Below are 18,369 nucleotides of genomic sequence, written 5' to 3'. Positions count from 1 at the left end.
AACACGATTCATAAACAAAACAAGCTCAGCATAGAAAATCATATGGAACAAAGAAATTGACACCACGAAAAAACACATAACAAAAATGACAGCAACAAATTAATATTTGACGATAATTACATATCTGGCAAGGGACTTATCTCTAAGATTTATAGTGGAAGAGTGGATGACCAAACTATGGTACACACAAATAATGGAATGCTATGCAGTACTAAAGAATAATGTACAGACTGCAAAACACTGCATAATATGGATGAACTTGGAGGACATTATGCTGAGTGACATAAGTCAATCACAGAAGAACAAATATAGTATTAGTTCGTTGTTGTGGAGGGTCAAGGAAAGGTTTATATATGGAGGGAAACTTTCTTTGTTGGTTGCCAGGGGTGGGAGGGGAGGGAACACTGCAAAAAAAAAAGCATTGACCCATGTCACTTTAGTTTTGTGTTTTTCACTGTACATAAATTATATTTAATAACATGAATTAAAAGAAAAAGTGGTTACATTGTGAATAGCTAAGACACACACATACATATATATCCATGTGTATATGTAACTCGTATCTCCCATTCAAATGTATGAATAAGCAGAGGAGTGGGCACCGCAAATTATCAATGTTTAGGGCCCTCACATGCCTTAACCCGGCCCTGTACTTACAGGCTATGTGACTCCTCCATGCCTTAGTTTTCTCATCTGTAAAAAATCTGCAAGACTATAATACTTACCTCACTAGATGTTGTGAGGATTAAATAAATTGCTGTGTTTAAAATCGTGCCTGGCACCTTGTAAGTATGTGTTTGCTATGAATATTTTTCCATACAGGAGAAATGGCATGAACAAAGTCAAACAGATGGATGTAGATGACCTCTTTGAGGGGAAGCGAGTAGACCAGTTGGTCAGGCACAGAAAGAAGGTCAATGTTTTCAAACTATGACTATGAAGAAACCTGGGAGTTGTTAAAAAATTCAGTTTCCCTCTAAAGATTCTGGTTTGGTAAACTTGGGCTGATGCCTGGGAATCTGCATTTTAAATTTTTAATGAGGCGATCAGCAAAGTTTTAGAAACTTTGGTTTAGGTAGAGAACAAAACAAAAACAAACTACTTGTCAAGTTAACGTGACTCCTGGTGACCTTGTGTGCATCAGTGTAGAACTGCAGTCTGTAGGGTTTACAGTGCTGATTTTTCAGAAGTAGTTGCCAGGCCTGTCTTTTGAGGTGCTCTGAGTGGACTTCAACTGCCAACCTTTTGGTTAGCAACTGAGAGCATTAGCCATTTATACCATAGGAGCATTGATATTTAAAGTTAGAGAGGTATTTTGGAATTTGACTGGAGCCACAAAAAGATATGGACCCTCATTGCATATTTAATCTTCATTTTATTAGGTATGTCCAGAAAGCAGTAGAAGTATCCGAGAGGTGCAGTGTGCATCATACAACAACAAGCCATTCATGGGACGCTTTTATGAATGGGAACCATTTGCAGAAGGTAAGACTAGACTCAGCTCTGTCCACAGGAATTATTTGTCTGTTCTCTAACCCTGTTGCCTTCTGGTTGATGTTAGAGAATTGGTATGATCCTAGCTAGAGGGTCAGTAGGGAAAATAGTGTGGGCCCAAGGAAAGGAAAGTCTGAATGTGTCTGTACCAAAGATCGTATAGCTCAAGTGAGACCTGGACAGTCCTCAACATAGAGTCAGGTGAATGAAGCATTAATGGAAATGAACAACATCTGAGAAGACAGGATGTTGGGATGGACAGTTTGAGAAATCAGTTGGAGCAAGAGGTTTAAAAGTAAGATCATGAGCAGTGAGTGGGAATGGAGTTTCCCTTTTCTGTGGTTCCTGGTACAGAGGCTGGAGTGATAGCTTAAAAGAAGATGTAGGATTGACAGTGTGGCTTTCAGGTGTTGAGGGCCTCTCAAGCTATTTCCAAAGCTGAAGAATAGTAGGCAGGCATTACCCTCATGACCAACTTGGAAGGAGACTATCTTGGTTCCTGCCATTTTGAAAATGACAGAAGATTCCATATTGATAGAACTTGTCAATACTGTTCTGGGTGCTAGAGTCGCTTTTCTTTGTTGAACCCCAGATGACTACATGGCTTTTGAACTACGAAGTTTTAAATTCTAAGATGTCTCTTCCCATCATAGAGAAACAGGCTTTGAAGTGTTGATGGGTCAAGCTAAACATGTGGGGGTTCTCTGCTGGCAGCCAAGTTGGCAGGAAGGGAGGAGTCCTGCTGCCTTCATTGCCCAACTAAAGAGCTCTGCCCGGCCAGCTGGAGAGAGTTTCCTCAACCCAGCGCAGTGGTTGGGGCAGCTGGTGTTGGCCAAAACCCAGAGTGGAAAGCACTGCTGCTGTGTTTAGGATCTGAAGAAGTTATCTAGGGAGAGAGCTTGTTCTGACTGCATTCCAGAATCAATGTCAGCAGAAGCTACACTGTGGAAGGTGGAAGCCCTGTGAGGGTGGGGGATGATAATGAGGTACTCCCTGACTGAAATTAGACATATTTATCTGTGTGTTTTTTCAGGGAAGACTAGCTTAATTAGATTTTCAAAGGGGTCCCATGCCCCCACAACTGTTAAGAAATAGCTTGGTTAGATGAAACATGGAACAGTTTGAATGCAAACATGAGTGTAGGTAGAAAGCTAGAGGGTGAGCAAGGGAATGAAGCTGAAGTAAAGTTTCAATTATCTGAGACAAAGTTTGATTCAAACCGTTTTCATTCTTAAAAGCATTATGGTAAATACAAGGTGGTATCCTGATTTGGATCTCGGAACAGAAAAAAAAAGACTTTAGTGGAAAACCTGATGAAATCTTCATAAAGTGTGTAGTTTAGTTAATAATATTGTGTTGTGTTGTTTTTGTTATGTGCCGTTGGGTCAGACCCGACTCATAGTGACCCTTTCTTGGGTTTCCAAGGCAGTATTACTATGGAAGTAGATTGCCCAACCTTCCTTCTGAGGAGTGGCTGGTGGGTTTGAACCGCCAACCTTCTGGTTAGCAGTCAAGTGCCTTAGGCACCACGCTACCAGAACTCCCAGTAGTATTGTAGCAGTGTTAATCTTTTCGTTTTTATAATTTCATAGTATATGAGATGTTAGCATTAGGAAAAGTTGAGTAAAGGGTGTATAGGAACTCTCTGTACTATCTTTGCTACTCTTCTACAAATCTAAAATGATTTCAGAATTAAAAGTTAAAAAAGCATCATACCCTCAATTAGCTAGGTCTTATGTGCATTATGAAGAAGAAAAAGTGATTCCATGACTTAATATGAGTGAGGAAGAAGGCGGATATGGGTTCTAGGTTGACTGGGATCTACCCATTTGGGTAGATCAGGAAGTGGGGTTGGTTCTGACCAATAGCAGGAAATGTCTGGAGATTTAAGGTACGTACCCAAAGTAAGTGACAGTTACGGAGCTAGGTCTATCCAAGGCAGTGGTTCTCAGCCCTGGCTGCTCATTAGAATCACTGGGAACTTTCTAAAAATACAGATATCTGACACCCACCCCCAGAAATTGGGATTTAACCAACCTGGAACGAAGCCTAAGAATCAAGATTTTTCAAAGATCCCAGACGATTCTGTTGGATAGCTGGGATTGAGAACCATTAATCTGAGAGAAGAGATGATAACTCTAGCCTTAATGGAGGCATAGAATCATGGGTATTTCATAAACTGATAAGCTGAAATCCATTACTGTGTCAAAACAATGGTACTTGTTAGTGAATATTTAGAGGTCACTAGATCTATCTATTGCCAGAGCCGCACCCTTGCTTTAGTGGGTGGCTATGGAAAATAGCTGCTTTATTGTGACTCACTGGAAGGAAGAGGAAGTCCTCCAGCAGTGCACACTGTTCAGTGCACTACGCACGCATGATTTCCCCTGGAGCTGAAGCTACATGGCAGAACCCTCTGAGGATGGATAGGAGTGGGGTCATCTAAGATCTCCAGATCCTGCCAAGCCCTGATCAACTCAGGTCTAATAGTGAAACCCTTTGCATGCTGCAAAGAATGCTTGAACTAATGTGTTGTTTTTTTTTTTTTAAACTTTTTATTGTGATTTGAGTGAAATTTTACAGAGCAGATTCATTTTCCATTCAACAGTTCATACATATTTTGTTTCATGACGTTAATTACAATCCCCACAATGTAACAGCTCTTTTCTCACTTCCTCTCTGTTGTCATCTTTTTCCTGTGTCCTTCTTTCCTATGCATTCCTGCCTTCCGAGCTTTCTCCCTGCACAAATGCTGCTCTTCTGATCTCCCATGGTTGACTGTTCTAAGGAATGCACCTCCCTGGTATAATTGTTCAGCTCATAGGCCTGTCTGGTTTTTTGGGTGAGAGTTAAGCCGTGGAAGTGTGTCCAATTCCAGACCCAAAGGGTGACTAGGGCCCATGGTCTCAGGAGTTTCACCATGGTCTCAGAAGTTTCACCAGTCTCTATCCAACCAGTAAGCCTGGTCTTTTTTTTTTTTTTAATGCTTTTTAGTTCTGTTCCACATTTTTGTCCCCTTCTATCCAGGATGTCCAATTTTAATCCCTTTCCAAGTGGTTGGCATTGGTACCCAGGCACCATCTAGTTCTTCTGGTCTCAGGGCCATATAGGCATGGTCCACTAGTCCATTGGACTAATTATTTCCATGCATTTTTTTGTATTTTCTTCACTCTTCTGTACTCCAGATGAGGAGAGACCAATAGTTGCATCTTAGACAGCTGTTGAGCTAATGTTTTAATGTATTATAAATATTCTCTGTGGATGCCTGCTATTGTCTGGTTTATGTATGATTCTGCCTATTCTGTTGTTTAGTTGGCCCTGGTTTGTGCTGGACTTTTCAAGTGTGAGGCCTGGGGGGAATTAATATTTTTTTTTTAGCATTTTATTTTGAAAAATTTCTAGTATATGTGAAAAAAAAGATAATGGTATAATAAAAACTAAACCCACTGCCATAGAGTCAATTATGACTCATAGTGACCCTTACTGGGTTTCCGAGACAGTAAATCTTTACAGAAGTAGATTGCCCCGTCTTCCTTCCACAGCATGGCTCATGGGTTTGAACCGCCATCCTTCTGGTTAGCAGTCAGATGCCTTGAGGTACTATGCCACCAGAGCTCTTTAATGGTATAATAAGCCCTTATATATCCATTACTCAATTTCAGTAGTTATCAGCTCATAGCCAGTCTTCTTCATTTGCACTTCTCCCCTATTTCCTCCCCCAGTTATGGAAGCCTAAGGCACTTGACTGCTAACCAGAAGTTCTCAGAGGGAAGGTTGGACAATCTACTTCCGTAGTGACACTGCCGCAGAAACCCAAGAAGAGGTTGCTATGAGTTGGGTTCCAACTTGATGGCACATAACAACAACAACATTTGAATTCACATTATATAGCCTTATTCATTGGTGGGCATAGTAGTTAGGACTCTTGGTTGTAAGTAGCAGAAACCCAACTTAAACATTTTAACAAGATGTATTTGTTAGTCATATTAGTAGGAAGTCCAAAAGATAGATTGGGCTTCAGAAATGACTGTCTTCCCGGCATTCAGTGACATTAGGGCCTTGCCTTTGTCTGTTTTTGTCCATCTCTTGATTCTACTTACTTAGTTTTCAGGCAGACAGGAGGCTTACATGGCTTTGAGCTTTCAATCCTAGAGGGTGAGATTCTCATTCACCTAGTATTTCAATCTCAGTTGAATTGTGCTGTGGTTCTGTTTGTGCTGTATCCCTATTGCTGGACATGAGTCTGAGGAGTGGGGTTATTGGGGCCAGCTCAGGTCACATGACCAGACTCAGGGAGCCCACATCACATGAAGTGGAAGTGGGGTAGTGAGAATTGGGATAGGCAGAAAAACAGATTCCTCTACAAAAATCAGTATATATTTCCTGACTATTAGCCACTGAGATTTTCAATGAGCTAATTAGAATCTTAAGGAGCTTTGGTGACAAGACATTCAGCTGCTAACCAAACGGTCATCAGTTTGAACCCACCAGCCACTCCATGGCAGAAAGGTTAGACAGTCTGCTTCTGTAAAGATTTACTGCTTTGGAAACCCTATGGGGCAGTTTTACTTTGCTTTTGTAGGCTCACTATGGATCAGAATCAACTCAATGGCGTGGGGTGTTGGAAATAGAATCTTGGAGTTTTACCAAGTAAAGGAAAATGTGAAATAGCAGATTAGAGAAACCAATACTCTTTGACAGTGTGTTACTTTACCTAGAAAATTCAGCATTCTTTCAAAATATTCACTGACATTCATATGTCTCATATGCCTAGAAGGGAGGAGGAGCCCATGGTCACCAAGCTTGCATTTACTTTGGCTTTGTTTAAACTTTTTTCTTTTCTTTTTTGGCTGCTAAGATTGTTTTCTTGATTGTGTCCTTCTTCCTTTTAAATGATTCCCAGGCTGCCCAGTGGGAGGAAGACACCGTTAATGTTTCTATGGGGTGTTCATACTTTACGGCTGGATTTTACATTGGGCTCTTGGTTTTGTTTGGATGTCTACTGCTATTCGCATGTGCCTACTTAGGGAAAACAGCTGCACTCATTCAATCCAATGCCACATAGAACAGTAAAAGCGGAATACACTCTCTGATAAACACATTAATTTGACCAGATGGTTCTTCTTAGACCTTTAATCGCATTTCCTGGCTATGGTAAACTAGCTTTAGATAATGCCTCAAGGAATTTTTCTCATAGCCTTAGCTTTATTAATGTAAAGGCCATGGAGTTAGAAACAGGGTGGCCATACATCTCTGTTTACCCAAGTCAGTGATGGTTTATGCCTGTTGTCCCAGTCCTCTTTCACTCCCAAAACTGTACTGCTTCAGACGATAAATTATATGGTCACTGTAGCCAGAATGGAGTCCCTGGGTGGTATAAATGGTTAACGTGTTTGACTGCTAACCAAAACGTTGGAGGTGCTTTGGAAGAAAGACCTTGTGATTTACTTCTAATAAATCAGCTGTTGAAAACTCTATGGAGCACAGTTCTACTCACTTAGACACAAGTGGGGATGCCATGAGTTGGAATCAACTCATGGCAACTGGTTTCTAAAGAGAGTGGGACAATTTAGTAGAAAGATTCTTGTTTAGAGGCTGACACTGGGGAAAATTGCCCCTGTTTTCCATGCCTCATCAGCACCAGGGCCTAGGGTTTTGCTAGGTCACTATAGACTGCAACAGCAAGGATCAATCTTAATCTGCAAACCAGGGACAGTATGTGTTTGTGTAACTTAAGTGCACTGTGTGGCCCTGAGAGGGAGTCAAAATCTAAAAGTCAAAGACTGACTAAAACTTGGATGCTGTTGACTGGTGACAGGAACAGAGCCATTGTATCACCAGAATTGACTAACTTATGCCATAGTAACTAGTAACTCCCAATCCTAATGCTTGAACACCATGAAAGTATGTCTCTTGTCATACTTTATGTTATGAGCAGTATATGTTCTGCTGATTTGGGTAATCAGGCTGATCGATGCTCCATCTCAACACATGCTTCCACTGAGGCAGAGAAAGTAAACATGCTGATTTGCTCTGATTCTTAAAGTTTCTGCTGGAAGTGATTTCTATTGTTTCTGCTCATATCTCATGGGTCATATGTCATACTTTTACTTCAGAGGGAGAGGGTACAACCCCAGGATGTACTCTGAAGGAGGAGCAATGGAATATCTATGACTGGCCTAATGACTAGTACAGGCAGGAACTCAAATGAAAATTCCCTAAATGCATTCCTTATAACTCCAGGTGACTTTTATTGGGTTACTTGCAAGAATAGTCAGTTTGACTCCAGGGAATATTAAAAGTGCCACACAGTCTCTAATATCCACAGATCCCTGAGCCACTAAGATCAGTTTCTTCTGCTTGATTAAAAACTCTGAGGGGGAGGCTAAGATGGAATGTTGGCACCCAGTTGCACAGGTGTGCTGCTGACTCTGCTGCCAGTCCAGCCTGGCACAGACACCTGTTTGGGCATAGGTAGGGCTTGTCAGATACACACACAACCAGTATTATCAAAACTGTGAGGCCTTCCTTAGAGAGAAAAGCTTCAGACAAAGTTCTGGTGGACCTGCTTTGCTATGGTGGCTTCATTCATTGTTGTTGGTTGTCATCAAGTCAGCCCAACTCGTGATGACACATGCACAATGGAATAGAATGCTGTCTGGTCCCACATCATCTCATGATCTGTTGTGGATGTCATCTATAACTTTTTTACTGGCTGACTCTCAGAAGTAAATGTCTTTCTTCCTAGTCTATTTTAGTCTAGAAGCTCTGCTGAAACCTGTTCAGCATCATAGTAACACACCAGCCTCCACTGACAGATGGCTGGTGACTGTGCATGAGGTGCATTGGCCAGGAATTGAACCTGGGTTTCCTGCATGGAAGGTGAGCATTCTGCCACTGAACCACCAATGCTTCATTCATAGATATGTGGAATTCTCACTTCCCCTGCCCAGCTCTTCTGCATAGGCTATAGTCATTATAAACCTTTCACAATGACAGTGTGAGCTGTAGGGAAATGAGAGACAGTTTCTGTTTCATTGGTGATTTAACTGGAATGCCCCCCACAGGAGCCATTCTCAGAGCTCTCTTACATAGCTCTAGGAATCCCAATCATGCCCTTCTTGTTGCTGCATGTGCAGTTTTCCCTGGCAAGACTGGGCCATGTCTGCTGTAGGGATGAGGGTATCATTAATGACAATGAAAAGTCCAGATGGCAGTGTGTTTGAGAAAGCAAAATGATGAATTTGATTTTATACAAGCTGAGTTTGATTGAATGGTGGGACCTTCAGGTATCATGATGCTCAGCAGGAAAATTGAAAATGCAGGGTCTGAAGTTTAAGGGAGATGCCTTAGGATCGTAGACGTATATTTGGAGTTATCAGCATTGGTGTGATAATTGAAGCCACAAAGATAAGACCTTTAAGAGAGTGTAGAATCAGTTCAGAGGACCAACTAATGAACTTTGGAGTATGACGACATTAAAGAAGCAGGGGAACAAGGACCAACCATTAAAGGAGACTGAGACAAGGTGGCCTGAGAGGATGGGAGAGGCACTAAGGTGTTATAATAATCCCTGTTATCATCTCTTACATTAATAAAGCTTGTTATGGTTTGCATAAGGAGCCCTGGTGGCATAAATGGTTAAGCGCTCAGTTGTTAATACAAAGATTGACTGTTCGAGCCCACCCCATGGTTCTTTGGGAGGGAGATTTGGCAGTCTATGTCTATAAAGATTACAGTCAAGAAAATTGATGGGACAGTTCTTCTTTGTCAGATGGGGTTGCTATGAGTGAGAATTGACTTGACAACACACAACAACAACAACAATAACATGGTTTACAAAGTTCTCCTATTATACACACCACAGTGAGGATCAAATACAATAATTTGAGTACTTAGTACATACCTAGAAGAGTTTGAATTGCTAACACATTCAGTCCTCACAACAACTCTATGAGGTGGCCACTATTATTGTCCTCATTTTACAGATGAAACAGAGATAGAGAACACTTAAAGAATTTTCCCAAGGTTACTCAGCTAGTTAGTGATGGGGTGACTTAAAAGTCTAGGTACAGAACCTTTGCTCTTAATGTTTTATGGAAGCAAGGAGAAGAATTTCAAGAAGGAGAGACAGTCAGTGCTGCTGAACACTGCAAGGAGGTCAAGGAGAATGAGAACAGAGAAAATAAGACTAGAATGGCCTGTTGGGAGCAGTGTCACAAAGAAGTTTAAGAGGTCAGCAAGTGAGTAGACCAAGACTTTAAACAAACAAGCAAACAAATTGTCATGAAGAAGGTATATTGAGAGTGTTTCCTAGTTTAAAGCAAAGATAAAGGTTTGTTTAGAATGGTAGGGAAATGAGGATGTCTGTAGATTGAGAACATGAAACTTGTAGTAGGGAGCTCTGGTGGCATAGTGCCTGAGGAATTTGACTGATAACCAGAAGGCTGGTGGTTCAAACTCACCAGCCATTCCTCAGAAGGAAGGTTGGGCAATCTACTTCCGTAGTGATACTGCCTCAGAAACCCAAAGAGGGATCGCTACAAGTCGGCTCGACTCAACAGCAGTAAGTTTGAGAGAGGGAGTAAAGGGTTAATAGAATGATATTCTATGAACCTACTTTATTGGAGAAGAAAAGATGAAAAATAGGCTTATTTTTTTCTTCGTGGAGAAAGTATATTATTGCTTCTCTGCAAGCTATTATAGGAAGATTTGTCACTATTTAATAAAAAATCACTTAATTCAAGAGAAGTAAAATGAGTATATTCCATAAAAAAGATTTGTTTCAGAATGCTTATAGTAGCCTTATTCATAAGAGCCCCACTGGAAAAAGGCCAAATATCCATCAACCGGAGACTGAATAAACAAATCATGGTACATTCATACAATGGAATATTACCCAACAATAAAAAAGAACATACTGCAGACAAATATAACAACCTGGATGAATCTCAAAAACATTATGTTAAGCAAAATAAGCCAAGGACAAGAGTATATAATGTCTGATTCCATTTGTGTGAAGTTCTTGAACAAGAAAAATTAGGCCATAGTGATGGAAATCAGAACAGTGTTTGCCTCTGAGGGTGGAGGGGGAGGACTAGCTGGAAAAAGGAGAACCTGGAGTGATGTTAATGTTCTGTACTCTGATTGGAATGGTTGTTGCACAGGTGTATACAAATGTCAAAACTCACTGAATTTAGGATCTGTGCATTTTATTGTATGTTGTATACCTCACAAAATCAATTATTCTCTCGCTTCTCTCACTTTGTCTGTGCAATCCAGAAGGTGGACATGTAGAGTCAGTAGAAATTTCACCATTATTGAACTAGTCTAAGCCTTGCTAGTTTTTTTTTCTTTCTTGAATTTTTATCTGTGTTTTTCCATTTCTTTAAGAATTCTTTCTTGCTGCCCATGGAGGAACAGGAGAAGAATGGTCTCACACACATATTATTATGTCTAGAATCATAGGATTTGTTGGGCCTAGGCATCCCCAGATAGGTCCAGAATATCAGAGGAAGCAAGATGGCCATCTTTATTAGTTGTTGTTGTTGTTCTTAGGTATTGAGTTGATTTTGACTCAAAGTTAGCCTATAGGACAAAGTAGAACATGCTTCAGAGGGTTTCCAAATCTGTTATCTTTACACCAGAAGACCGCCACATTATTCTCCTATGGAATGGTGGTAGGTTCGAACCACTGACCTTTCAGTTAGCATATGAGCTCTTAACCATTGTGTTATCAGGATACAACAACAGAAACTAATTCTGGCTAACTTAAAGACAGAAGGATTTTATGGGAACGAGATCCAATAGCTCAAAACTCAACAGGAAGTGTGAAAAGCTAGGCTCAGTGAAGGATAAAAACTGGGGAAGTTGTGGAGGTCCAGGTGGACAGACTGACAGTCTCTTTTGGGTGCCGCTGCTGCAATGGATAAGATCCAACAGCTTTCTCCATCTGAGATTCAAAGTCCTAGAAATAAATGTTAGATTGGTTTGGCTTAGTTTAGGCCACGTACCCCCTACCTCTTGGCCAGAGGAGGCTGGGCCACAGTGATTGATGGCCCCACTATGACCCCATGCAGTGAGGGAGAGGTAATTCCCAAAAAGGAAATCCAGATGCAGTACTAAAAAAAAAAAAGGGGGGGGAGAGTGAAGGCTAGAAGGTCAAAAACACCAAGTGTCACATAGAAATTCGCGACAAATCAAGGTGACCACCTGGCTTGACAAATGTCAATGATTGGATGATTGGAATATAACACACGTGTGTCATTCTTTCATTCTTTTTTTTTTTGTGTGTTTGTATTTCTGAAGGGTTTTACAGATAGACCTCTTTATTTATGTACAGACATGTGACTTTATGGGTTGCCTTGATGTGCTCTCAAACATCATGCTGGTGCAATTCAGACTGACCAGTGTGCATTTACACAGGGGCACAAGAGACAAGATGGGGTTCTGTGGTGCCATTAACTGTCTTACTGCATCGTGTTAAGAGAGGGACTTCATAGAGAAGTGAAAGGGTGTCAGTAATGGTTCTATTCCCTCCCCCACGACATTCATAATCCGAGTCACTGGTTTAGTTCTCATGCCTTTCCCAAAGGGATTATATATGTGAAGTGCACTTAGAGTATGTCTCGTTCCTACATCCACACTTTGCTTTTTTTCTCTTTCTTTCTGAAGAGTAAGGAGAGAATGCAGGATGGGGCAAACCGATATCATATTCCTCTTTAGATCTTTTTACTGGGGATTGTATTATTGGAAAAAGGAAAAGTTATTTGAAGGAGAGTATTGTCCCTGCTCTGGGAAATTGTGGGAATTCGTGTAAAAGTGATTCCTTTCCTGGCACTTGAATAAGCATAGTTCTAGGTAATTAATACAGAAAGTTCTCAGGATCCATTTTAACATTTGATAAACAGATGAGTAAATATGAATAATTTTAAGGATTTGAAACCAAGCATAGAATTTAAATACATTGCAAAATAGTAAATAACAACACCCAGTCCTGTCATTTCTCTCTTCCAAGAAGCTCAGCTTTCTACAGACACTTTTGCCTCTCAGTCCAAAGCTTGTTGAAATGGGCAAAGTCAGATATAATTAATTAAAATAAAAATGAAAAACAATAGTTAGCATTGAGTTGATTCTGTCTCAGGACAACCCCACATGTGCAGAGCAGACCTGCTCCCTTGGGTTTTCAAGACTGTGACCCTCAGGCTTCTTTTCTGAGGTACCTTTGGGTGGCTTCAAACTGTCAACCTTCTGATTAGTAGTTGAGCGTTTAACCGTTGGTGCCACTCAGCGTTTCTGTTCTACAGATGTAGGGGTTGGATGGTGTCCTGGAGTCGCAGTATAAAATTGAAGAACAGATTAAGGAGAAGTTACGTAAGCGCTGCTTGCTGAGCCGAGAGCATTCATTTGCCTCAGGGGCTACAGAAGAATTTCTCCCTCTGTGCAACCAGGCCCTGATTGATTCATTTCCTTTATAAACAAAGAAATGTGTTTTTATATCAGGACTACTAAGACTTTTTCAGGAAATCCTGGGACTTTGTATTAATCTCTTATAGCACAGTTTTGTTGCCCTCTGAGCAGAGGTCACCTGAGTATAAATTGGTAGGAACTTGTCTTGAAGGAGTGGTGGGGATGTTTTTTTGCACCTTCCATGTATGTAGAAAACAGGATTTTAGGGTTAGGAGAGTTTAGGTTAGCAGGTGCTCAATGAATATGCAATTTATATTTAAATTATCAATTCAGCCATCCTTTACAAATTTAGCTAACAAATTCCCTACCATCTAGGAAGTCTCCACCACTCCCCATTCCCCTGCCCCAAAGCTGTTAAAAAGCAACCATTCCTGCCAGTCTCCATTTCTCAGAAATATCAGTTGAGAATAATTAGTATCACAGTAGAACTTGTTTATAAAGGATTAAAGGAAAAGCTGGCTGTATACCTGTGATCCAAGTGGGAGAGGGGGGGAAGTGTGCCTTCATTCTTTTACACAGGTGAGCTGCTTTACCTCTTTCCTCATGTTGTTATTGTTAGGTGCCAAGTTGTGGCCAACTCATTCCTAGTGACCTTAGGTACAACAGAATGAAACACTCCCAGTCCTGTGTCATCCTTATGATCCTTGCTATACCTGAGCCCATTGTTGCAGTCACTGTGTCAATCCATCTTGTTGAGGGCGTTCGCTTTTTATGCTGACCCTCCACTTTGCCAAGCATGATATCTTTCTCCAGGGAATGGTTCCTTCTGACAACATGAACAAAGAAGGTGAGATGAAGTCTGGCCATTCTTGCTTCCAAGGAGCATTCTAGCTGTACTTCTTCCAGGACAGATTTGTTAGTTCTTTTAGCAGTCCGTGGTATTCTGAGCATTTTCGCCAGTACCACAACTCAAAAGCATCAACTCTTCTTCAGTCTTCCTTATTCAGTGTCCAACTCTCACATGCATATGAGGTGATTGAAAATATCATGGCTTGGGTTAGGCACACCTGAGTCTTCAAGGAGACATTTTTACTCTTCAAAGCAGTCTTTTGCAGCAGATTTTCCAATGCAGTGTGTCATCTGATATCTTGATTGATGTTTCTGTTGGTGTTGATTGTAGAACCAAGTAATATGAAGCCCTTGACAACTTCTTTCCTCATGTTGACATGAAATCTGCCTCAATACATTATTATAACAGCCACTGTAGTTTACCCCAGAATAATTACCTCTTGGTTACCCTTTGGAGCCATATTGAACTAAATGTCCAGGTTCTCCCTTTAGATATTTGAAAGCAGCCATCTTGTCACAACTGCGATGTTGCTTAGAAGCAAGAATGGTGAGACTCCATCTTGTGTACTTTGGTCATGCTCTCAGATGGAACCAGTCCCTGGAGAAGGACATCATAGTTAGTAAAACAGAGGGTCACTGAAAAAGAAGACTCAATGGGATGGATTGACACAGTGGCTGCCACCATGGGCTTAAACATTGCAGCAATTGTGAGGATGGTACAGGACCAGGCAGTGTTTCATCCTGTTGTGCATGGGGTAGCTATGAGTTGGAACTGACTCAGTGACACATAATATCAATGACAGCATCTTTTCATACTGAATCTACTCTTCACCAGCTTGCTGAACATTTGTATTTCCTTCAACTACTTCCCTTATGGTTTAGAGCATGTTGTTTATTTATCATCCTGAGTGTTGTCATCCAAATACAGTACTTGAGGCATAACAAATTGGGTTCTTCACCTGTATTAGGTCTGACTATGTGCTGTGCTTGAGAATGAGGAGTGTCACTGGGCTTGATTACTGATGTCTTCCATGAGTATGGGAAGGGGAAATGGCAGCTCATGTACTGCCTCTTTGCTGGATCTACTTACAGTGTTTTTAGATCTTTCAAATTGTGGTTACATAGATGCCAATTTACTTTGGTAGTTGCTTGAAAATTTGAGAAGAGTGTCTATTCTTTATTGAAGAGGGATGAGACTCAGAAGTTTGCCAAGAATTGCATTAAATCTAGCCACAAGTACTTGTATAAAGCTTTTGACTTTAAAGTACAATAATCAGGGGGAAATGATGCAAATAAATATGACAAACACATGTCCTTGTAAGTAATGTCTAAAATGTGCTAACATTCAAAATATAAATATAAACCAAACAATATGTAGCCTATTGTAATTTTCTAAGAGAAGACTTTAAAATGGCTCAAATAGCTAGGAATGAGGCCTGATTTCCTATACTTACCCTTTGAATTAAATATTTTTTCCTGGGTGCAGTATATGTCTGTCTAGAGGTGGAGAAACTAAATCAAGGATAGTTTCTAAAACTGGACTATCTGATAGCTCTATATTAAATAGGTTTCATTCTGCTTTTAGAATTGTATTTCCTCTCTGTGTCTGAGGTTGTATCCACTGCAACAAAACAAAATTGACGTATTATCAGTCTCTGAATTATTCTGCTTCCAAACTCAGCTATTTTCAGCCTAAACTGTGGAGTACATTCGTCATCATTTCCTGAGCTCACATGTATCATTATCACATCTCTTCTTTGTATACCAAGGCTTCACTAATGGCTATTTGAGGTCATTATAACCCAAACACACACACAGACACACACACACGTGTGTGTGTGTGTGTATATATATATATATATTTTATTTTATTTTTTTTTCCTTTAAGATGACTAATTGTGATTCCCTTGAAATATAAGGCTTTTGTTTACAACTATTCTGTTTACATGGGAGAAATTTCTTGTTTGTTTTTTCTTTCCTTTTGTTGTTTTCTTTGCAACTCTGTGACTGTCATTGCTCAATTTGGATTACTGCTTTGACCTTTGGACAACCTACCAAAGAAGATACACCTTTTCCCACCCTTTCTCTGCCAGGACTAAGATGGCACCAGTTCTGTGGCTCCCCCAGGGTAAAGCAGAGGTAGTCATCATAACTACATCTATTGGCTTGCTCCTGTCCAGCATACTCTTTGGTGGGTAGTTTTCGATTTGTATTTATTTATTTTACTTTTGGTTATTGTTGAAAATATATACAGCAGAACATACAGCAGTTCCACATAGTTTCTGCATGTATAATTTAGTGACTAGATTACATTCTTCAAATTGTACAGTTATTCTCACCCTTCGTTTTCTGAATTGTTCCTTCCTAATAACATAAACTCTCTGTCCCCTAAGCTTCCTATTTAACCTTTCAAGTTACTGTTGTCAATTTGATCTGGCATAGATAGTTCTTTAAAAGAGCACAGTGCTTAAGGCAAATATTCTTTACTAATTAAGTTAAACTATTATTTGGTTTAAGGAGCTCTGATTATGCTGTGGTTAAAGCACCTGACTGCTATCAGTGGTTCAAGCTGCAGGGAGAAGATGAGTCAGTCAACTTCTGTAAAGATTTACAGCCTTGCAAACTATGGGGCAGTTCTACTCTGTCCTGTTGGCTTACTGTGAGTTGGAATTGACTCAATGTCAGTGAGTTTGTTTGCCTAAGAAGACTTTAGGGAATATTTTTTTATTTAAGGTTTGAAGATTGTATCAGGGCAATAGTTCAGGGGTTCTTCTAGCATCAGTGGCTACAGAAATTCTGTTCTACATTTTAACCCTTTTGATCATGATACTTCTATAGAGTCTTTGAGCAAACCATTTGGTAATGGTAGCCAGACACCATTCAGTTCTGGTCTCATGGCAAAGGAGGCGGTTGTTCATGGAGGCACACATTCCATTTCCTTCTCCTATTCTTGACTCCTTCTTCTGTAGCTCCAGGAAAATACAAACCAAATGTACCTTCCATGGTGGATTAAACACTTTTAAGGCCCTAGGCACTATTCAACCAACTGGGAGGTAGAACAGAAGCACTAAACGCTATATTAAGACAATTAGCTAGGATGTCCTGTGAACCTATGACCCTAAACCTCCAAATCAAGAAACCAAATCCCCTGAAGTGTTTGGTTGTACATAAGCAGCCTCAGCAGCTGCTCTTTTAAAAAAAAAAATAAAATAAATTTATTGTAGTTTCATCTATCTGTCTGTTGATCTATCTATAATATAAAATTTGCCATTTAACCATTTTTGAAGTATAATTCAGTGACATCAATTACTTTCACTTTGTTATGCTATCATTACCATTATTTCTAAAACTTTTTCATCACCACAAACAGAAACTCAGTACCCATTAAGCAATAGCTCCCATTTTTCCCTTTTTATCAGCCATTGGTAACCACTAATCTACTTTTCTCTCTTTGTATTTACCTATTCTCTTACCAAAAAAAAAAAAACTCACTGCCTTTCGGATCCAACTGACCTCTCCTTGGGTTTCTGTGGTGGTATCTCTATGGAAGTAGATTGCCCAGTCTTCCTTCTGAGGAGTGGTTGGTGGGTTAGAACTGCCATCCTTCTGGTTAGCAGTCAAATGCCTTAGACACTATGCCACCAGAGCTCCCTTACCTATTCTAGCTATTTTATGTTGTTGTTATATGCCATCGAGTCGGACCCGACTCATAGCGACCCTTCCTTGGGTTTCCGAGGCAGTATCACTACAGAAGTAGATTGCCTCATCTTCCTTCTGAGGAGTGGCTGGTGGATTTGAACTGTCAGCCTTCTGGTTAGCAGTCAGGTGCCTTAGGCACTATGCTACTAGAGTAAGCATATTTATATGATATTTGTCTTTTGGTATCTGCCATAATGTTTTCAAGGTTCATCCATGTTGTAGCATATATCAGAATTTCATTTCTTTTATGTGTATTTTTTTTTTTAAATTCTCTCTTTTTGGGCTGCCAGATACCCACACATATATACAAGTGTGCATGTTCATGCACACACCTACAGTAGTAACAAGATTTGGTGACATGGTTCTACTTGGTACCAAATGTTATCTATTTTATTTCCTTGGCAATAGGAGTAGTAGAGAGAAGCCAGAAAATGAAGTTCCTGGAAATATCAAAGGCTATTATAGCTCCCTAACCACAGCTTTGTCTTTCATGTTCAAAGAAAAAGATGCCTGCTGTATTTGACAGTGCAACTGTGAGGTTTATGTTATGAATTACTTTAATAATAATTGAACATCAGTTTTCTCTCCTATAAAATGACATTAATACTCCTTACCTTGCAATGCAAAGAATTTGCACTCAAATACTAACCTAAAGGTTGGCAATTTGAAACCATCCCGAAGTGCCACAGAAGAAAGGCCTGGTGATCTGCTTTTGTAAAGATTATAGCCAAGAAAATGGTGTGGAGCAGTTCTACTCTGTAACACATGGGGTCACCAAGAGTAACAGTCAATTTGATGGCAGTATGTTTGGTTTTTGGTTCACCTTGAAGTGCAAGTAATAATAATTAGTAACAGTGTTGACTAAATTAGTGACAGCTATTATTATTGTTGGGAGCTCTGGTAGCATAGTGGCTAAAG

At 40.2% G+C, this 18,369-nt stretch overlaps 1 protein-coding gene and 1 non-coding gene across 2 annotated transcripts in view; one reads left to right on the top strand and one right to left on the bottom strand.

Moving 5' to 3' along the window:
- The window catches only part of THSD4 (thrombospondin type 1 domain containing 4), an 818,615-nt gene that overhangs the window by 90,120 nt on the left and 710,126 nt on the right, over positions 1-18,369 (top strand). Inside the window, exon 4 of the mRNA XM_042783252.1 lies at positions 1,383-1,485. Within this exon, the coding sequence (XP_042639186.1) occupies positions 1,383-1,485 (103 nt within the window). The remainder of the gene's footprint in view (positions 1-1,382; positions 1,486-18,369) is intronic.
- TRNAG-UCC lies at positions 8,336-8,406 on the bottom strand. The gene has a single exon. It is a non-coding gene; the product is annotated as a tRNA-Gly (tRNA).

The sequence above is a fragment of the Orycteropus afer genome, unplaced genomic scaffold (genome assembly GCF_000298275.1).
Source record: "Orycteropus afer afer isolate SDZICR_OR568_19922 unplaced genomic scaffold, OryAfe1.0 scaffold00015, whole genome shotgun sequence".
NCBI classification, from domain to species: Eukaryota; Metazoa; Chordata; class Mammalia; order Tubulidentata; family Orycteropodidae; genus Orycteropus; species Orycteropus afer.
The sequence above is the reverse complement of the archived record's forward strand: the minus strand, read 5'-3'. Positions and strand labels throughout refer to the sequence as shown.